Source organism: Pyxicephalus adspersus, chromosome 8 (genome assembly GCF_032062135.1).
Source record: "Pyxicephalus adspersus chromosome 8, UCB_Pads_2.0, whole genome shotgun sequence".
Classification (NCBI taxonomy): Eukaryota; Metazoa; Chordata; class Amphibia; order Anura; family Pyxicephalidae; genus Pyxicephalus; species Pyxicephalus adspersus.
The window spans coordinates 7,658,959-7,682,099 of NC_092865.1; the positions used below are offsets into that span (position 1 = coordinate 7,658,959).

The 23,141-nt window shown below is 39.7% G+C and overlaps 1 protein-coding gene across 3 annotated transcripts in view; it reads left to right on the forward strand.

The window, feature by feature from the left end:
* LEPR (leptin receptor) overlaps nucleotides 1–23,141 on the forward strand; it is a 57,778-nt gene that overhangs the window by 14,391 nt on the left and 20,246 nt on the right. For 2 of the 3 annotated variants that reach the window (XM_072419409.1, XM_072419411.1), the window contains exons 3-10: nucleotides 6,224–6,547; nucleotides 7,482–7,605; nucleotides 10,582–10,757; nucleotides 13,275–13,420; nucleotides 14,638–14,776; nucleotides 18,617–18,910; nucleotides 20,434–20,551; nucleotides 21,352–21,551. In XM_072419409.1, the coding sequence (XP_072275510.1) occupies nucleotides 6,224–6,547; nucleotides 7,482–7,605; nucleotides 10,582–10,757; nucleotides 13,275–13,420; nucleotides 14,638–14,776; nucleotides 18,617–18,910; nucleotides 20,434–20,551; nucleotides 21,352–21,551 (1,521 nt within the window). Of the gene's footprint in view, nucleotides 1–5,321; nucleotides 5,373–6,223; nucleotides 6,548–7,481; nucleotides 7,606–10,581; nucleotides 10,758–13,274; nucleotides 13,421–14,637; nucleotides 14,777–18,616; nucleotides 18,911–20,433; nucleotides 20,552–21,351; nucleotides 21,552–23,141 lie in introns of all 3 variants that reach the window. The other variant, XM_072419410.1, reaches the window with a different exon arrangement.

Below are 23,141 nucleotides of genomic sequence, written 5' to 3' on the forward strand. Positions count from 1 at the left end.
CGGGGTAGCTCTAGAAAAGTCTTGGAGCCGTGCGTGTGATGAGGTTATGAGTGAGGAAGTCAGAAAGGTCAGTGGGACAAGAACTGTGGAGGGATTTTGAGGCAAAGAACAGGAAATTGAATTTGATTCTCAGGTACAATGGAAGCCGATGAAGAAATCTACAAAGAGATGCAGCAGAAAAGCAGCGGTGGGAAGGCTGTGTATGGGGTAGGTAGGTGGGAATGCTGTGTATGGGGTAGGTAGGTGGGAAGGCTGTGTATGGGGTAGGTAGGTGGGAAGGCTGTGTATGGGGTAGGTAGGTGTGAAGGCTGCAGGGGGATGATGAGTTCTGTTTTATCCAGGTTGAGTTTCAGTTTCTTTCTATGATGAGATGGCTGATGGCACTCCATTGTATTCTTGGAGGAAGCCATTGTTATCACCAAGGCTATTCTCCTAATTGTGTTCTACAAACATGTTCTTAGTTCTTTGTTTCTATTACATGGTGGCCAAAGGAGTTGGTAGCTAAAGATGAGACTGTGCGGCAAATCAAGTCATAATATATGAATCCTTGCAGGGCTTATGCAAATTTCAAAATGTCCTGATGGGTAGATGTAGAGTTCCCAGGCAGGAGGCATTTGCATGCAAACCACATATGATGCTGAAAATCTATGATTGAAAGAACTGAAAACCAATGGATGAATGAGAGGCCCAGGGACAGGGGGAAGAAAATGCTATTTTAGCTTTTCTCAACCATCCTATCCTATAGGAATCCTTGAAATACTTTTTAGTTTTAGCTAAAACTGATTGTCTGTGCCTTAGAAGGAAAAATGTTCCTATATTGGAGGTCAGTGGGATGAATCAGTGAATGAATGATCAATGCATACATGGATGCTAAAAGAATCAATGGGGTCCTACTGCTGGCTCCCCCAAGTGGCATTGATCCAAATACTAGCCAGGCACCATTAAATGAAGGATCATTCAATCACAGGTCAGGGAACCTTTTGAGGAACCCCCAGAGTTCTGACTTGCTGCAACTTCTAATGCACATTGTGAGAAGCTTGCAGTATGCATGGAAATCCGGGTAAACAACAGGAGAGTTGAGAGTGCAACTGTGATTTGAAGACTGAACCATATACTGTAAGGGTAGCTTCCAGATTTGCATCTTGTGCTTGGACTCCTTGAAGAAAGCCACGGGGCCCTTACCTGGTAATGGCAGCTCATTGACAATACACAGCAGCCATTTAATAGATCTGTTGATTTTCCAGCTGCATCTCCCATCCTTCCCTCTACGTGACTAACAAGGTAATCTGCCAGGAGCCTGCGTCGTCCTCGACATGTGAAAAAATCCGCCTCTATATTACCTTTGGAGAGGATATATTTGCAGAGGCTTGATTAATTGGGCAGATTTATCTCACACCTTCCTCGGTGCTATTCATCAAACTCCTTATTAAATCCTGATGTAAATTCTCCCATTCGGACAATTATCTTCAACGTGAGGAAACGCCGAGACAATTGTAAAGTATCAGCTGCTGAGCGTGTAGTATTAATCAATAGATTTCTTACTGGGTTAGGACATAAACAATGAGGCTTCCTGCTGCGGGATTCTATGCAATGGTTTTAGACAAAATGGGGCAATGGGAATAAATAAAGTGGGGGCCCCAAACGCACAGCATTCCATCTTTCTGCACCCCTGCCATTTTGTCAAATAAGGGACTGGAAGTGGTGGGGCCATTGCCCAGTTTGCTTTGCCTAAAACTGGCTTTGCTTCTTGTGCACTGATCAGATAGCCCCATTTTTATGCCTAACTTTTATTCCTTTTATTTCTCATTGTTTTCCCTATATAAGTGGAAATGTAACCATAAGCATTAGATGGTTATTAAAAGATACAACCACCATTGTCTTAGAAGAGCCACCAACAAAAAGATCATTTCAGCTGTATATACGTCAAATGGCACCACCCGGCAGTCCAAGAAAACCAATTTGGGGCTATCAACCAGTATGGTATAATCGGCCACATTTTGCCGTTTGGTTGGCAAAGGAAAGTCAGCCTACTGGTGCCATGACTAGCAGGATCTGAAGATATAAAAATGTGCAGCAGATTTACAAAAAATACGTCCTTATTGGAAACGGTATATAGTAAGGTATGATGTTAAATATATCAAGCACTAGATTTAGGGTTTATATAGACTTTAGGTATTAAAAAAACTCAGCCAGAATTTGGCCACTCGGGGGTACGTGCCTGTGTTCTAATGTATATTAAAAAAAAAAGATGGTGGCTCACCAGTTTATAAATTACATTAGTGCTTATTCCTGATCTCCCTTCCAGCACATGACGCTGTAAAAATCAATAAACTGGAATGGAGCTGCGAGGGCCTGCAAGCATTCTGAGTCATTTAGCTCCATAAAACATTGAATTCTCTCCCTGTCTTCATACATAGTATTAACATGATTTTTTTTTATTTGGGGGAATAAATGAATAAAATTTGGGGGAAGAATAAATAGAGATAAGCTGGTCCTAAAAAGGCCCTGCATGGCAGGTCAAGGTAGAGTCGGGGACTGTATAGGAGATCCCCTATTGATGAATGTAAAAGCCTAATGTGACCCCATCCACCATTATCTACCCACAACTTAAAATTGGATTTTTGGTGCACTTAGCTTGTACTTGCTTTATGTTATTATTTAGATGATGTCAGATTTACATCCATAGCGTAGCTTCTATAATCGTAAGATCTCCTCCTCCCCTATTTCTACGCACTCAGGCTGATGCAGCTGTGTTTGTAATTGGCCCTTTGGACACATAAAAATAAAAAAAGGGCTCTTACACAGCGAGCTCCTGTAAGAATACTACAACTGCGCAAAACATGTCTGCGATGTCCGATAGACACAGAAATGTCAGCTGGAAGGGTAATGAACCTTTTTTTTTCCAAGTGCAGCTTTCTGTTACTTTACGAAAAAAGTAAAAAATATATATATATTAGAAAATAAATGGCACTGCAGTACAACCATTGCACAGCTGACTGCATAAATAAATATATATTCATATTTATTTAGCCTTCTATCTTGAGTATTTATTTAGCTTGCTGTCTTGAGTCCATCTTCAAGCTGGCTTCACATCCCTGCCCTGTAATAAAAGCATGTGGTAATGCAGTGCCCAAAAACATGCAATCAGCTGTGCAACGGGTTGCAATGCAATGCCATTCATTTTCTAATGCACTCCTACTCAAGTGCATTGCAGCACACCACTTCGTACAGATGGAAAGCATTTCTGCATAATGTTGCAGTGCGCTGAAAGATAGTTCCTTGTGCAATTTTATGTGCTTCATTCTTCAGAATACCATAAATTGTTGCAACACTTGACCTTGGTAAGCAAGTAAACATTTATACAATGCAAAAGTTCAGCAATGGACTTCTCTTATTTGCTCCCCTTTAAAAAATACCAATAAAAGCATTTTGTGTTATCCGTTTGATGAGTGCAAAAATGGAGCTGATGACTAAATTGCAAAAGCTGATGTTGGAAATCCGATAAGCTCATGGATTCCTGTACTCATTGTCTGTGCTGCTCTGTTACATAGTAAGTCAGGTTAACATAGGTATGAGCTAGCGAAATTTTAAAATTCGGTCCTGCTGCAAATCGGGCCATTCTCGTTTACAGAACATGTAAGCTGACAGCTCCGCTCCCCTGATTGCTCTTGCAGCCTGTAGTATGTGTTCTTGGATAGAGATTCTCCAAGAACTCAGGAGTCCTGTGCTCATCATGAATGAATGCAGCCATGGGAATCATTCTCTGATGATTCCTATGGCTGCATTCATTGATGAGCACAGCTGTGGGACTCACACTGACACGAGGAGTACTGCGGCTGCATTCATAAATACAGCCGTGGGAATCCTCCTGTGCATGATCCCCGGGCACTAGAGGTTAAATGAGGGCAAGTCCTTATTTAACTTCTAGTGACCAGGGATTGCACACAGGAGGATTCCCACCGCTGCATTCATAATTGCAGTACTCCTCCTGTAATGATTTCCTTGATCTTCCAATGGGCCTGCGAATTCGGTTCGCCAAAATTATTGCGGACCCATCAGAAGTTGTCAGAAGCATTCTCGCTCATCCCTAGACATAAGTCCATCAAGTTCAAGCACTGGGGAAATATATCCCAGATATAAAACCCTATGGACAAAGTTGATCTGGAAGAAGGCCAAAAAAAAAAAAACCCCGGTACAATTTGCTCCAACAGGGGAAAAAAAATATTTCTTGATTCCATGAGGCGATCGGATGTTACCTGGATCACCAGTCTCTGTTATCTTTACTTTAAAGCTTTAATCCCCAGTTATATTCTGTGCTTCTAGAAATCATCCAGCTTTTTCTTAAAGCAATCTATAGAACTTGCTGAAACTGCTTCCTGAGGGAGCCGATTCCACATTCTCACAGACCTTACAGTGAAGAATCCCTTCCTTATCCAGAGCTTAAACTTCTTTTCATCCAGATGCAAAGAGCTCCCCCTTGTCCTTTAATAATGATCTTAACTTCCTGGGCAGTAATCCTGAGTGTGACTCGAAGTAAAAAAAAAACAGATAATAGCAGTAACCGCAAGCCACACTCAGGGTAGCTAAAAAATAAATAAATAATGACTTACCTGGTCCCACCGGCGTCCTCCAGTGTACTGCCGGTCGGATCCCATCCTCTGGCCGCATCCTCTTTGTCTGATCTGTCCCCCGGCGACTGTTCTGGCTTTCTGCCGGGAATTCCGGATCATGTCATGTGTGCGGCCATAGCTAGAGGTGCGTCGGGAATTTCAAATTATTTTGTATTGCATTCAATAAAAAACATCTGTATTGAATGCAATACACTGGATTTCTATGTATAAAAGCTGTACATTGTCTTTCATGAAAATTTATTTTACAGTATAATATAAAAGTATGAGTATAATAAAGTTTGAAATACAAAGTCATGTCAAAGTTTATTATTACGTTTATTATTAAATTTATTTTACTATTATACATTTATTTTTAAAATGTATTTAATTTATTATTTTGAAATGATTTTGTGTTTCAAACTTTTTATACTATTATATAATACTGTAAAATAAATTTTCATGAAGGACAATGTACCACTTTTAGACATAGAAATCCAGAGAGAAATGCACCGGTCAGGTGGTTAAGGTGAATAATTGGGAAGAGAGTTCTCTATATGGACCATTTATATATTTATACAGGGTGATCATATCCCCCCTTATACGTCTCTTCTCAAGGGGGAATAGATTCAGTTCAGCTAATCTCCCCTCATAGCTGAGCTCCTCCATTCCTTTTATTAGTTTAGTCTCCCTGTTAACTCTATTGTTTCCTAGAATCTCTGAGGATCTCCCCCTGTGCTGCATGAACCTCTGTAGCTACACAAGGTGAGTGTTGCTGCTGTAGAACAAGAAGTTTGTTACTGGTGTAGAGCTGCTCTATTTCCTAGACAGCACCACAATCCGCCACCCGTCTTCCATACTGGTATATGCTTACAAGCAAATTACTTCTGATCCTTCCTTCTTTTTTCAACTACAAGCCTATAACTGTCCATGACTGTGATTTCTAAAGTTCCCTGAAGAAGGCATTGCAGGCGAAACGCATTGGACCATCACATCATATCACGATTGTTCAAGAGCCTTTATTTCAGAATCAGTAGTGTCTAGATTACCAGTCCCTATCTACCTTGCCCCCCCCCCCCCACTGTTTTGTGGGGTGGTTCGGGACAAAATTGCCTGTTATTTTATTTGCAATTACTATATTGATACTGTATGATATATGAAGTTAATATAACCTACTTATAATACAATATTCTAAATTGCCAATTAAAAAAACCCTGCTTTTTGTGTTCTTCTTCAAACCTTGTTACTGGTGAAAATAAAGGAGAAAAAAAACTTAGAATTAGCCACGGCATTAAAGCTGCATACCCATGCTAGACACTAATGGTCACAGGTGAAAATCTAATGTGCACAGCACTTCTCCAACATCATCCTTCAAGGAAGAATTGATCTGGAATGACTGCTGTAGTTTCCTATAGAGGAGATCCAGTTGAGGTGCCCTTAACTAGTCCTTCCCCTTGCCATAGAACAGAACAATATGGTGTGTATAATGCTTGTTTATTCTCCAGCCACTGGAAATGATTATTTAAAGCAACAGAATTTTAATATCTGTACAGGGCATAGGAATTGGTTATCAGTTTTGTTCTTATCCATCTTCCAATTGTTTTCATTCTTTGCAGAAAGTCTTCTAATAGCAGTGATGGCATCACCTGAGATATACAGGATCCCGCCATCCGGCATCTTTCTCTCTCTGTTCACCAATGAACCCCCAGGCATCCCTATGATGGCGAGTCCTGATCAGGAACTTGGTGCTGTTCTAGAGAAAAGTGACATCCTGAGCTCCAGAAGATTCCAGTGCACCAGTCCAGATAACCAAAAAACTTCAGCACACAACGTTTTGTGTCTGTGGGCGGCCAGCGATCAATATGCTTCACTTTTGGATGACTACAAGGCATCAAAGGCACAGATTCTGTCCGCCCTTCCTTCTGCAGTACATCTAGTAGGTGTGTTGTAGTATTATTCTATATTCATCTATACTATCTATATACAACACTGTACCGAAGAGCAAACATGATATGCAAAGTCAAGAGACCCAACAGAATCAGAATTCTTCCTCTGATCCAACCACAAAAACATGATTACATGCCATTGATTTTTGCACTTGGTGCCACCTTGAAACACATACATATGTTTATATCTAAAGGGCCCAGGGATTTATTCCCAATATTAACATTTTACAGTTATTCTTTATTAACTGCCATGGAGCAATTTTTTTTTTAATGAACCAATTTTCCCAATCTTTCAGTAATTGGTCTATACAAGAGAGTGAAACTACCCGGCAACTCTGTTGGCAACACGTTTTGTTGGCATCTCTGGTCTGTGCATGTACTGCGTCCATTATGAGGGATTAACACCATTCTTGTGATGAGTTCCTGGGTCTGAGCCCATATTAGAGGGTTCTCATCACCACCGTGCTTATGTATTGGGTCTTCACCACTGATGTACCCATTTTTAGAGGCTCCTGTTATCTCTGTGCTATTTTTAGGTTTGCATTTCTAAAATGCCCATTATGAAGAATTCTTATTATCTCTGTTGGGTTCAAAATATTATGGAGAATGTAACCAGAGGAGCTGGGAATATATAAAGTTGGACAGGGACAACTAAACCTCCAAGGTGAACTAAATAGCAGATGTTAATGATGGAGTACCCAGGATATTTAGGATGCCGAGGGATAACTCATCCCACCAGGCTCTTCCAGGGACCCTAATAATAGGGTGGTCTGGCCCTTTCTTAAATGAACATATAAATGAAGAAGAATGACAATGCTGCTGTGTTTTAGAGCTGGAAACCAACCAATTTAGTCAACAATAGAAGTGTTGATGGGAAGCTTATTGTTAGTAAGGCTCCTCTGATCATATCGTAATTTCTCTTCTACAGAACACTCTTGGACTTTGCTTCTTTGGAGGTCGGAGAACAGCAGCAATGTGAGCTGTGAGATAAAGTATGTGACGGAGGAGACTGATATAAATGAGGAGCTCCGATTTAACCTATACTATGGGCTGTAAGTATTTGTGTGTTATGAAGGGCTATGGGGGATGAAATAAGCCAATGATACTACCAGGAAGAATGATACATTTTATTGGAGAAAATTCCAGTAGTCACTTCTTTTGAATGCCTTTCCACCTTTTTGGACCAAATCCCTTTATTTCCCCCTACACACCCATGCTGCCACCAATGGCACTGGCGCTCCTATGCCTAAGGATGAGTTCATGTTTCGGGATGGCACAATCCCACTCGGCATCTGGCGGCTGCTAGCTTTCCAGCCACTCGGTCACTTGTTCTTAATGAACCACCACCCACAACCCCTTATTCATTCTCCATTGAGCTGTCACCCAAGCGGCAACAATTACCCGACATATGCATGAGGTAAACACTCCACAACCTCATGGCACGTGGCTCAGGGGTTGCAGCACTAGGTCCTAGGTTCGATCCCCAGCCAGGACATTATCTGCATGGGGTTTGCAGGTTCTCCCTGTGTCTGCGTGGGTTTCCTCCAGGTACTCCGGTTTCCTCCCACATCCCAAAACATGCAGTTAGGTTCATTGGCTTCTCCCTAACAACTGACCTTAGACTACATTAATCACATATGACTATGGTAGGGACATTAGATTGTGAGCTCCTTTGAGGGACAGTTAGTGACACGACTATGGACTTTGTACAGCGCTGCGTAATATGATGGTGCTATATAAATACTGTATAGTAATAATAATAATAACAAAGCTTAACAGTAGATATGACCCTGGGCCCTTAGTGCCACTTACGAGACCCTACCTAACCCTTGGATGGAGGACATTTAGCAATATCTAGTCCTCTCCTCTCCAGCCTAACTGTCCCTGATCCATCCAATAATTTTTATTAGAATTTTAACAAGAAAAATGCAATGAATATTAGGCAAAACAAAATAGAAAAACAAATAATGTACAAATGAAACTGAAAACCATGCAACTTAGAAAGGAGTCACTCCAGAATAAATCAGAGGATATCTGGTACATGTAACTTGGGGTATAAAAGTCACTTATAAAGTCAGAATAGAAATACTAATATATCATTATTATTATTATTATTATTAATAATAATATTAATTATAATAATAATAATATTAATACACAGGATTTATATAGCACAAACATATTATGCAGGGCTGTACAGTAGAGAAGGAACTTGGGAAGGCAAAATGCTAGCAGGCATAACCTCAGGTAACAAGTAACCCTCAATTAGTTTATCATTTCATTTTGTCACACATAATCACAAATTCATTTAGTCCTGCGAACACCAATCCACTGTGATCTATTCCACAGCACACCCAAAAAAGATTACACATGCCTCTAAATAAAAAGTAAATTCAGGTCTAGGTCAGCAGGTGAAAGGCGCGTCTGATCCAAATATACCCCCCTTCCATATTCCTGAATCTTTTTGAAGCCCCATGTGTTTCAGTTGGAATTTGTGTTCTTTGTATGAAGTTTTATGTGGAATTGTTTCAATATGTCGGTGGCTTGAACACAAAATTCGAGAGGTGAGCCAAAAGGAACAGCATGTCCCATTGCAGGGGATTGAGAAAGATTCATAGCACACCATTGTCCGTATGACGCGTTGGGTCGTAAACTATTTATATTTAACATGCCAAATGTGCTTTTCTGGGAAAATGAAGTCGGCGTTCTCTTGCAAAGTCCTGTACCATATGTGAAGCAGAGACTGAAGATTGCTGGCTATTGATGTAGCAATTATGATATACAAGCTCTTCAAGTACTCCCGAACGCTCTCTCCTGCAGTTATCTTATTACAAAGCGCAGCTGAAAGTGAACGCAGTAAAAAGCTAATTGATCTCTTCTATAGCATTCATAGAAGATTCTGCCCTGAAATGGAGGTGGTCTGCTGGCCGAAAGCTACAGAAATCTTAAAGAGACCCAGTCATCAGATCATTCATTCCAACATTAATATTCCCAAAAGAATAAATCTGCATTTTACATATTGAATTTGTATTATTTACAGGTAAAAATGTCCCTAGTGGAGGCATCCAAAAACCCTGAGACTGCTGCTTAGGGCCACCATCTTGAAGGTGATGTCAACCACCCCAGCAGGCTCACTGGGTCTGATTTATTAAAGCTCTTCAAGGCTGGAGATGATATACTTTCATCAGTGAAGCTGGGTGATCCAGGAAACCTGGAATTAATTTCTTCAAAGTAATTTGCTAATTTTAGGCATATGTTTTGAATCCCGGAACAGATCCATTCCAGGTTTGCTGGATCACCCAGCTTCACTGATGAAAGTGTATCTCCTCCAGCCTTGGAGAGCTTTAATAAATCAGGGCCAGTGTCTCAGATTCTGGATCCAATTGTAATATTGTCAATGGCAAATGACACCCTATAGCAGTGATTCTCTACCAGGATTCGGTGCAAGCACAGGGTTTATTCAGAATTTTCTAGGGGTTCCTTAAGTATTGAGCAATTTGTGTCTCTCAGGTCAGTTACCACCAACACCAATTATCTATTTGGGCATAAGTGACAGCCTTGCCAGCAATGTAAATGCAATCATCCCATTGTTCAGTTTTAGTGTAAACTTATAAATAGATCCTTTTATTATTATTAATATTATTATTATTATTATTATTAATAATAAAGATTTATATAGCGCCAACATATTATACAGCGCTGTACATTAAATAGGGATTGCAAATGACAGATAAAAGTGACAGGACCTGAAAATGTTCTTTAATATAATCTGGATATTTTTAAAAGCCTTTATCATTCAAAAAAAAGAAAAAAAGACATATGTACCTCTGCTGAGTTCCCGCTGTTTCAGAGAAGTGACATTTCTCACAGCAGGAGAAGAATTTATTAAGCAGCTCACTCAGCTGGTAAAGGAATGGGGGATCTGTGCTGTATAAGTGCCATCATCTGTAAATTACAGCTGAACTTTTCTCCTAATCACAAATCATCTACATATAGAATGTTCATGCTTTCTGCTTTACTATCTTTAGGAAGAAGAAGGACGGAGAGAGAAAAGCTGCTGATTGCACATGCCTTGGATATCAATCATGTCAGTGTGTCATACAGCCTGCCACCGACGATGATTCCCACCTCCTGTGGATGGAGATTGTCAGTTCTGTCAATGTTCTGCTATCCCCGCCGATGTTCATGGAAGCTTCTGCTATTAGTAAGTGACATTTCAATTGATTGAGTCTTATATTACTAAATGGTGTTACATCAGAGCTCTGTATGCAGAAGTTTCTGGCTTTCAGACTTTACCTGTTACATATGAGTGAAGAATGCAAAGGAAAAGGCACTGAACCTAATTCTGGATCCAAATGTAACATTTTATTTATTATTAAAAATATATAAAATACCCAACGTGTTTCAGGCTTTACACTTCCTTCATCAAGGCTGTGGGAAAATGGAAAAAACTGATGACTGAGTTTGTCCAAATTGAAATAATGATATAGATAAAAAAAACAAAAAAGTCTCAATCTCTATAGACACTCAAGTCCATCCAAACCATGCACAGGCTTTATGGAACTGGCTTTGTGCACCAGGGTGCATTCATGGTGAAACCTATGCTGTGTTTGCTGTAGTATTACCAATAAGGTTAACTGGAAACACCTGCACTGACTTATTTGAAGTGGTGCAGCAGAATAATGGAACAATATCTTGATTGTGTACCCAAGAGAACTATTAGTGCTGTATGTGGGTTCTGGAGTCATGTAACGTTCCCCAGATATGGCCACGTTATTGACCTCATCCATCACATATCGATTATTTTCTTTAGAGCCGAACCTTTACTGATTTAAAAGCAGTACTCAAATCCAGCAAATTGCCAAAAAAAACTACAGATGCCTTTTTAGAAAGCTAGACAACCTGCTGTCCATTAATGTTCATTTGTTTTCTCTTTGTCTTATTTTATGGTTCTCCCACATACCATAGAGGAGCACAATAGGTTTACACAAGTGGGAATAAAACCCCCCAGCAGTAAATCATCTTGTCGTGACATCTCTGCTCCCGTCGGTGTTGTTGGGATTGACTTGTGTGTAAATTGTTTTCCTCGGTGTGTAATGTTTACAACCAGGTCATCAAGGGGCATTGATAAATATTGTCATTAACATTAATTGCCCGATGTCTTCCGATTGTCCAGCCTTTCCGTCAGCCACTCTTCTGCATCCAATAATGGATTTCATTTAATGAGTTATCACTTGGAAGGATTTATCTATTACACCTCAGCTCTGGAGACCAATAAAATAACCAATCCATTTATTTATATAATACATTGTAATCACAGCTTGGAGTAAGGACCTCACGCCTACATAAGACCATAAAGCTTAGGAACAGTTATATTCATTAAGGAGGAATCATTCATTTAAAGCAAAAGCATCCCTAGAATTTCTTATTGAAGACCTATCAGAATCTCCAAATATAACCAGTTGACAATTACAGCTCGGTTCCTGAAGCTAGGAAGCTAAGAAGGCTACTATGCAAGTTGGTTTATCTCCAAAACCAGGCATGGCTAATAGAGGCATGGCTAATAGAGGAGCATAGCAGGAACCTTGGGGTGCCTTAATTACAGTTAGTTACTTAATTTTGATTTTATATACCCTAATGCAAAAATAAGTACAGACCTAAGGGCCATTGATCCATAGATATATCCCTTCCACATAGGTAATTTTTGATTAAGCTGACTATATACACCAACGAATATCATCCTGTGCATAGGTGGATATATATCTATCCATTTTATTCACCAAGGAATGAAGGTATACCAACGACCAAAAATCTATGATTTAATAACAATTCCACCCACCTGACTCAAAATCTGTGTACGATCAACCGTTCTTGTCCATCCATATAATCTAAACATTTGTTGCTTACCTTTTGTCTAAAGTCTCAAGTTGATATCTTTGGAATACATTGGCTTGGCTGTCCCTGGGGTGTCTCTGTTTATTTCAACTACAGTGATTACATTAACTTTTCCATCTCAATTATCCCCTGAAGAAGCCTAAGGGCAAAACGCGTCGGGACTTGAGACTCATGATTGCAAGTTGCTCTTTTTGTCTATCACTAACACCTTTATTATGATTATTGAACTTGTAACCTGCAATTAGGTTTTTATGATGTATAACCCAGGTCTTTAGCATAGAAGGTCTATGTTGTACCTAGGTTTAAAGTATGTGATAATAAAACACAATTGTTTTTTGCACTATATTCCCAAAAAGCCTGTCTTTTCTTTTCTCTCCCTACTTGTATATATTATGACTACAGGCTTGGCATTGTATATGTGCAAGAATCTTGTAAAAAAATGACATCCCTAGGGGTAGTCACAATTTTATTACAATAGTTAGACCATGTTAGTTGTCAAAGTTCTGCCGGTCTATTAGTGTTAGGATGATGGCCACAGCACATTTCCCACAAAACCCTCCTCATTGAGGTAAGGAGGTAAGAGTCATGGTCATTGCAAAGCTATAAAATGGTAATTCAGCGCATTTCCTGTAAAATAAAATAAATCATTTCGAGGAGGGTCAGGTGCAGGACACCCTGCTGGGGGGAAGAAGGTACAAACATTTGCTGACCATTCTTAGGGTCACCAACTGATCCAGCCTGGGCCAAATTTATAAATTCTGAGACAGAATTGACCTTCGAGTGTTGAATATGTGTGGCTCTTTAAACCTATTTATTTACCCCTCAGTAAAACCAGACCCGCCAAGCAATCTGAGTATCATGATCACAGATCAGGGAAAATTAAAGGTGCTCTGGTCTCCTCCGACCTCCCCAGCTCACCAGCTGCAGTACCAAGTAAAACAATATTTCAACACAACTGATAACAGCTTACAGGTAAGAATTGCGTTTTACGCATCAGCGAGATTTCATTACAATGTTATTATACTTTATAATTGAGAAGATGGCAATGTCATTAAACTTCCAGACTAATCAGTGCACTCATTACTGTCACACTAGTAGAGTTGTGATAAAACTGGGGTCAAATAGGGCATTGCATGCATTTCACTGTGTCGTAATTATAAAGAAACTTTGAAAAATGTAAATCTTGCCGGTGCAGATACTAATTCCAAGAAATAATTATTATATGATATGTAAGCGAGAGCCTATGGAGGCATTGGGAGAGGAGGAATTGATTGGCAGAGTGAATCATTTTTTTTTATAAATATAAAGTTGATCTCCAAAATAAGAAAATAGGAAATTCCACTTTTACTTACTAAAATCTATGGTCATGTGATGCTGCAGTCTCAGGTCATTTTTTTCTGTTTCCTAGACCTTTTACAGGAGTCCACATCAGTCAGCCTGATTTATTAAAGCTCTCCAAGACTGGAGAAGATAGGCTATCATGGGAGAACTTGGGTGATCTAGCAAACCTGGAATGGGTCTGGTCCAGAATTGAAAACATTTTACATCTAATAGCAAATTGTTTTTTAAAAAATCAATTCCAGGTTTGCTGGATCACCAGGCTTTCCTATGATAGTCTATCTTCTCCAGTCTTGGAGAGCTTTAATAAATCAGGCCCATTGTCTAGATTACATGGATGTTTCCCATTAGCTGTCCAGCAGCATGATTATTTCAAGATTTAAAGGAGATATCTGCAAGCAATGACAACGGCACAAGGGGACAATCAGGGGCGAGTGCATTTGTAATGTTTACTAGACCCCTGTTCCCTGCTAATAATTAAAAACCTTTTTTTTTTTTTTTTTTTTTTTTTTACTTTTTGGGCAACTACACTTTGTACATTACCATTGAAAAGTTTGCATATATTGCATACATAGGTCCTGATTTATTAAAGCCCTCCTATAGAAGAGACTACATTGGTGAACCTTGGGTCATCCAGCAAACATGGAATGGAATTTCTAAAATCATTTGCTATTATTTGGCAAATAATTGCAATCATGGTCCATCCCAGGTTTACTGAATCATCCAGGTTCACCCATGACAGTCTATCTTCTCCAGTCTTAGAGAGCTTTATTAAATCAGGCCCATTGATTCCTTTTTTTTGGGATTTTATTGTTGATTTTGCTGTATACTAACCAATTATTTCCAAACAGACCAACCTTGTCACAGAGGAAACCTTCATTATCCTTGATGTGCCAGAGTCATGCTCACCACTGGTGTTTGAAGTGCGTTGCCGGAGAATCTTTGGAGTCTGGAGTGCTTGGAGTCACCCCGTCGTCTTTAATTCGCAAGGTTTGTGACGCAAATGAAATCTGGGCATCAACACAGCTGGTCGTACCATCAATCAGTAATGATTAGACAATCAGTAAGAATCCTTAAGGAAATTCCAACCTATTAGAACTTTGCAGGATAGGATGGGTTTTCTCCTACAAAGAAACCACTCACACAAATTAGTGAATATTTCAATGTCTGTGAATAAAGCACAATTGACCTTCTATAAATGGACCTCTGAACCTCTTGGCTCCTCATTCTATGACATGCAGGAAGACAATGAGAAAACCAGGACCCCCCAGGATCTAAGCATTAGCCCAATCTTTATCATACAAATAGCACAAGATGGCAGCAGTATGTTTCCTTATTGGGTCACCCAATTTCCAATGAAGAATAGGACTAGCTTGGAAAGCGTTGGGTTGAAGACGACTTGAATGCTAATTCCACACATGCTTCTTTGGTACTGCTTTGTATACAAGTTTAAAGACTTTTTTGTGAGTTGGTCATACATTTAACCACCACAAAAAGACAAAACAGTATGATAACACTTTGCACTGTTCACTAATATTTCACCTTAGCATTTAAAGCCATGATGAAAGAGATATAACAAAACTCCGAAACGTGTTGGGAAAGTGGGAGGGATGGGGGATACAGAACTTTTCTAAAGTTTGACTTTAAGTTCCCTATAGATGGGAAACTCTTGCATTATGAATGGTGGGCAGTATGAGCTTCAAAGCTCAAATGTTTCTCAACTTTTTAACACGAAGGAACCATTGAAATAACTTTCAGGTCTTAAGGGAATCCCTCCTATAATTACTATATCCACAGCTCACAGTATATTAGTGGGAAGAATTCCTTGGGAAGAATGTCACCCTTACAGATTGGGGTCACTTAGTTTGACCTGAGAGGAACCCAAGCTCAAGGAACCCCCTCACAACCTCTGGAGGAACCTTGGTTGGGAAACCAAAATTTGTGTAGAGCAGGGAACAATGAAAACCCTTATCAGATTATTTTTTACCAGTCGCACTCCAATAAGTGATTTCCCATTCACTTTCTGTTCTAAAGCCACAACAAGAAATGAGAGGAAATCTACAAAAATGTTCATCCCTGAGAATAGTCCCCGGAACAAGATTCCTCAATGGAGAATCCAGAATGTTGGATTTACCCTACTTCATAACACTCATCACCACGAATAAACTGGGGACCCTATAGGAGATTGTTATCCTATTCTGCATTTTATATATTATATATATTTTCATTTTAACTTTTGACTGTGTAAGAAGGTCATATAATGTATTGAGGGCAGGAAAAGCTCCTATTTTTTATTTCATTTATTTATTGTTTTTATTGTTTTTGGTGTTATTTTGTGAGTGTGACGGCTGGAGACACAGGGGCACCAAGGATGATGTATTTTCATGGAAAGGGTTGTTTTTTCCGAATTGTCCCTAATTTATGTGGTCAGTCCAGATGTACACAATACTTAGTAGAAGTCTTCCTTTCCCTTACAATCACACATTATCTGATTAGTAACACAATCTTCCCTTTTGGTGCTGTGAAAGGTTAGATAAATAATGTGTTATGATGAAAAATACATTTCTAACAAAGGACTTGGCAGCGTTTAGTTCCACAACTGTATGTGGAATGTCAGCAGATACAAACAAACACAACATGTTTATTTTTCTGTTTTGTCATCTTTTCATTAGATGCAATAAGGAAACAGCAATTAAAGAGAAATTATACTTTAAAAAAATATTTACCAAATCTGCAGCAATGAATGAGTTTAGTTATTATGTTTATAGCAGACTGAGAGGTAGAATAAGGCACAAGGTACAAGGCAGTGTTTCTTGATCGGAAGGATCAGTTCAGGTCTTTAGGGAACCCCTTCTATAATTTCTAAATCCACAGATTATAATTATTATTATTATTATTAATAATAAACAGGATTTAAATAGCGCCAACATATTACATAGCGCTGTACAATAAATAAGGGTTGCAAATGACAGACATATATAGACAGCGACACAGGAGAAGGAGAGGACCCTCCCCCGAGGAGCTTACAATCTAGGAGGTGGGGCAGTATCACACAATAGAAGGTGGGATATGGAGTGCTAGGAACTAGTGAGGGTTTTAAAACATACCTATACTCAAAATTTTCACTTTACATGAAAGGGTGAAGAACTCCTTTTATGTAGGGTAAAAATTCATTTTTTTTAGGTGCAACACCCTTTTTTTAAAAAAAAAAAAGGATGCAGCACCGCCCCCTTATTCTCACTGGCCTAGGTGGTCGAGAATGAATGGGATCGCAAAGCCTTCCGGGATACCTACGTCAGACATCCCAGGAGGCTGGTGGGTGCTCTTTCTACGCATGCCCGAGCATCTCAGGCATCCGCAGAAGGAGCCTTTTTGCTCAAAGAGAAAAATTTGCGGATCTCACGCATGCGCAGTGAGATCAACAAATTTTTTTTTCATCCTACATCACCCGATCCCACGCCTGGGTCGGGAGACGTAGGATGATTAACCAGGAAGGGAAGACGGCGGCCCCGGGAGTGCCGGCCCCAGGACGAATGTCGGGACGATGGTGGACCAGATACCTGACACCCCTGAATGGATTGGCCTGCCCTGCGGGAATAAAGGTAAGGGTGCTTTTGTTTTGTTTTTTTGAGTATAGTTCCTCTGTAAGAGACGGATAACAGTACATTAGTGTGGTGATCAGTGGGAATAATTCCTCTTGCATTGCTGGCCAGTGAGAAGAATGTCACAGGTTGTCAAAAATCATTGGTGCCACCTAAACTGACCTAAGAGGCAAATTGCTTATTGCTCTAGGAACCCCCAGCAACCTCTGGAGGAACCCTAGCATTCCATTGAACCCTGGTCAATAGGCACGGCTTACCCAAACTAATGCAGGAGTTACCTATGTCTAGCAGTTTGTGATCTCCAGTGGTCACATAACTTCAGTGCGGCAGAGTTTTAAAAGTACAAATCCCTAACTATTATAGAAGTAAGAGACAAAAACAATATCACAAAAAATTAACTAAACAATGTGGCAAGTGATTTTCTTTTCTTGTATTCTCAACTTTCCTATGGGAAACATATATATAAATTTAGAGATAACTCCATGCAGACAGTATCATTTTTTAGGAACTGAACACTCTCTAGCGCACCAAGCCAAGAGTGCTAACTATATCACCTTGTGCAAATGAGCCCAGAACACATTTGGAGCAATTGTAGCAATTGGCAAAATTGTGGAAATGCAATGAATAGCATGAATAATATGAGAACATGGACATTTTATTACCACTCAATGGAAGCTAACCGGTCACCGGGATAAATGATCCCTTTCCAAAAAGAGCTTCTTTGATCTCCAGTCCAGGCGCCTGGGTTATAATGATGTTACCAATCAGGAGCTTTTCCAGAATTTCCTTTCCCACATTGATTATATTGCAACACTGTAGTCATAAGCGGATAGAAGTTGATCTGTGATTTGGATGATGCATGAGCTTAGATGGCTGCATTCTTCTGGATGGAAAGCCCAGGAGATTATGGCCACTATTAGGAGGGGGAGGGGGGGGGGGTATTTTGTGCAGGGCCCCAAAAAAGAGCTTGTCTTCCTGCTGGAACATTTAGACATGGGGAGAGGGCCCAGTAAGTTTATCTAGTATGGGGCCCAGAAGTTTCTGATGGCAGCCCTGTAGGAGGTAATACATACATAGAAGTGCTATTACTTAGCATGCATGCCCCTTATATCTGGTAAAAGATTCACTTTACCTGAACCACAGATCGTTCTCCTTTTATCACTGGTATAATCCAATGAATCTATGAAACTTTTGACTATCATGACCCTTTTAATATGTTTTCTTCTAGATGGCTTCTACTTCCCACAGAAGGTTCTTGTCGGAAGCGGCTCCAATTTGTCCGTCTTTTGCACATTCTGCCACAACAACAAGAACGTTCAGTCAAGGTTTATAACCTGGGGACTGGCCCTGTCCAAGAAGTTCCCATCACAGCAATATACGACTGTCAGCGATTATGTTGGAAAATTCACATTACAAAATCTGAACCCAACAAAACCACAGGGGAAGTTCCAGTATGATGCTTTGTACTGCTGTGTAGATGGGATCGGGTGCAAGCTTCGCTATGCTGAAATTTATGTCATAGGTGAGACCTAGCAGTTGGGTGCCTGAGGGATCTGTGATCATATAGATTCACAATCAGTTATTTTCCTATTTTGTATTAACATACAATGCACAACTAAATGCATACACATACAGTACCTACCTTTTATTACAAAAGTGCTTCTGTCCTCTTCAAGGATCTCCAACCAAGAGGTGTGCTGCAGGTAAATCTAAAGACAGAAGTTGTAAGCATCCACAGGATCTTTTTATTTAAGTTTTATACATATTTATATATATATGACATTCTTCTATAAGTAAAGGAATATGATCACAATTTCTTTTTGTGAGTTGCTACAAGGTTCATGGTTGCTGAAGTGTTTCTATGCTGCTTTTAGCTGCTGGTGGTGACCCCCAAGGCCCATTCATGGATTATCATGCAATAAGGAAATGCATTATCCTGGGTTGCAGTAATTGATAGTCATCAATCAATAGTCTGCGAGGCATTTTAACTCATATGCGAATATTAGGAATGAGCCTCTGGCATTCTCGCGCAAATTTCCTCGAATTTACGATGGTTCAGCGAAATTTCGGAGAACAAATTTCGCGAATCCATCGGAAGATTGAGGATATTTTAACAGGAGGATTCACAGGATTCCCTGGTAATCTTCCTGTTTGCAATCCCCGGGGCACTAGAGGGTAATTAACCTCCAGTGCCCCGGGATCGCAGTGGATCCTCAGATGCAATCATTCTTGTAGCCCTGGGAATCCTGTTTGTGATCCCTGGCTCTTGAGGTTAAATGGGGACAAGTATCCCCATTCAAAACCTCTAGTGCTCCCTGATTGGCTGAGGAAAGCCCTGCCTTTATTGATCATCGCAGTCCGGCTTTCCTCATCCAATTAGAGAGCACTGAAGGTTTTGAATGGGGAGACCTGTCCCCATTTAACCTCTAGTGCCGGGGATCACACACTGAGCTGATCAAAAAATGCAGCCAGCGCTGCATTCATTGATCAGCGCAGCCCGCAATCTTTGTTTTTTTTAATTTGAGCTCGATCGATGAAGTCACACTGGCCATCCTCACTTAAAATTTCGGTAAGCGAGAACAGCCGAATTTGCCGCGTGAATATTAACTGCAAAACTGACATTATGGGAACACTTAATGAAATTTAAATAATTTAATGGGGACTATATTGGTGGGATTTGTGCAATGGGTCTGCACTCATGATGTGGCCTTTATTAGGGTTCCCCACCATAAATACTTTGTTTTAAAGTATTTCATATTATGGAAAATGTGTAAAGTATGATCCAGCTGGTCAGGAAGGGAACCCGGAGTTATAGGAGAGAGATCTAACTCTATCTATTACTTATTACAAATCAGCCTTTAAAGCACTGTTGTAGCTAAAATATTGCTTTTAGGACACTAACCCCTTAAACATTTGATGTCCGTGTGGATCTCCTAGCCCCAATTAGTTTCCCTTGGTGCTGCACTTTGGAATTTTTAAATTATGTAATCTCTTTGTCTACCTTTTTCCGCCAGAATAATGTATTTTTTTTTTGCTCTTTGACAGATGTGAATATAAACATAACGTGTGAAACAGATGGAATGTTCACCACTATGACTTGTAGGTGGAATTCGAAGCAAACTGCATCGCTCAGCAATAGCACCTGGACATTCCGATCCTATCAGTGAGTGGCAAAAAAGTTGTTTGTGCACTGATGAGTGGTTGGGTATTGGGTGCACTTTGAAACTGTATGTAAGCTCGCAGGACGATGGAGATACAGAGAATGGGACACCTCCTGTGAATATTTAAATACCAATTTGGGTAACTTCTGAAAATCCCATGTGTTGATCTAAATGCCTCTTGTGAAACATCTTAGCACCTCCTGTGTGCGCCTCATTGCTTCTCATGATATTCCCAGTACCTCCTGTAAAAACTCCACGTGTTGTCCTAATTACCTTCTGCGTTACTTATAATATTTAAATTGTCATGATACAACCTGCAAAGTTTCATAGCCCCCCCCCCCACTGAAAGCAGAATATGTATGCGAAACGCGTTAAGAACCGATGGGTGAAACAACAACTTACATCATTGTGTATTGATATAAAAAAAGATGGGTAATGATTATATTGTAATAATGTGGCTTCCATAAATTTAGATTTTTATATAAATCATGTATATTTTGAATGAAGGTGCCTAAAAAGTCCCAAGAGGCAAAAACTTTTTTTCCTCTTATAGAAAAAATCTTACACAAATATATACTTAGTGTAAATATTGCATAAAAGCTGTGGATAGAAGCTGGTGTGTTGCTTTATATAAAGGAAAATAAATGTTGCAATAAATCCCTTTATGGTGCATTCACCTGGGGGCATATCAGGGGTCTTTTTCCCTATTAGTTGTGTTACAAAAGTCTATGGTGTAATGGTGGCATGTATGGAGAGTTCATAGCCATCCATTACTGACATTCTTTGGTTTTTTATTTTCTAGAGATATGAGTTATTGTATCGAGACGGACATAAAGTACGGGGACTCCACTGAGAAAAGCTGCACCTTGCAGGAGAATGGATTCTACGAATGCGTTTTTAGCACCATTAAAACTATGTTCAGTTACACCATGTGGGTGGAAATACAACACCCGCTGGGGCGGCTGCGGTCTATACCTGTGTGCGTCATTCCCAGAGACGTAGGTAAGTGCTGCATTCAACCAAAACAATGCTTTGCAGAATGTACCTGATATCCAGCCAACTTGTTCCATCAGTTGCTAAGTGATTTAAGCCTAAAAATTGAACATCAGGATAGTATCCAAATATGTGAATCTTAGCATTTTATTTGAATCCTGTCATTCTTTGTGTGTTTCTTCCAGATCTGTGCAGTAATTCTACATAAAATGTGAGATTTGTGCAGAGCTTCCTGTTATAAAGACCGGTCACTGCTGCTTTCTCTGCCTGTAAAGGGTGACTGGTCTGGTCTCCGCCCCTTTTGTAGTTTTCTGCAGGCAACCTGTAGTAGGTGGGGCCTGTTAGGTCCCTCCCACAGCTCTGATTTCTGCATTGGATCATGTGCTGTAACACAACTATGATATCACTGCTACTTTTACAAGGCAAATCTGGGTTTTCAAGCATTTTCTGCACACAAAGTAGATATATATATATATATATATATATATATATATATATATATATATATGGATATTGGCGGTGGCTGAAATCTCCATTTCTCTTGGATGCACCTGTTGCTTGGTTTGTCTTCTGCAGCATTTCTCCAGCTTGTTGCCCCCGGAGGAACCCTTTAATAATTGCCAGGTCTTAGGAACTTTTTTAAAAAGTAATAATTGTGTGTCAGTGAGAAGAATGTCACTTATTTTTAGTGGTGCTGTAGTTGTGCTAAGAAATGGACATGGACATGGTATTGATATGGACATGGAATTGATGATAAGGGAAAATCCATCAATAAGCATTTTAAATAGAATTTATTCTATGCTTTTACATGCCTTTAATGGAAATAGGTGGATATAGCTTATACAAAAATAAATATAGATCCTGATAGATGGATACATTTTAGGCAAAGCACACGTATTTATTTTCCCCATAAAAAAACATCAAATTGCATTACCAGTTTTAGAGTCAAAACATTTTTGAAACAAAACTTTTTTTTCATGTTCTCCTGCAAGAAAATCTAATGTATGTTAGTTTGCTGCCACCTACTGGTGTACAGTGGAAGTTCAGCACAGCGCAGCCTATCAATAGATTTTATTAGAGCAGTAAAAGAACCAAAGGCTGCAAACCCCCTTTAACATTCACATTTTGTTTAACTTGTGCAAACTTTTGGAATGGTTGAACAACCACTGGATGCTGAGTGATCTGAGTGGATAGTCATACTTTGGTCAATATTATGAAAAAAATAACTGAAATGTTCTAGAAATTTTTTTTTAAGGAAGCATGGTGTGAGATAATGCTACCTAACCTTTCTTTTCAGAATTTGCTGGTTTCCTGGCTGTTATACTGACCCTTATTTTTTAAAATAGATGCAAACCCTAGAGCAACCATTCTCAACCAGGGTTCCTCCAGAAGTTTCCAGGGGTTCCTTGCACTGTGGCTGCCATAGGATGGTGCGTGCATAATTTCTGTGCCAACACAGTGACAGCTGCATGCAACCAAAAACCTAGGATTCTCACCGCTTATATGTGGCGGCATCATTCCCAATGACAACCAATGCAAATGGAATTTTCTCATTTACTCATTATAGCAAGGGTTCCTCAATGCCTAAAATTTATTTTA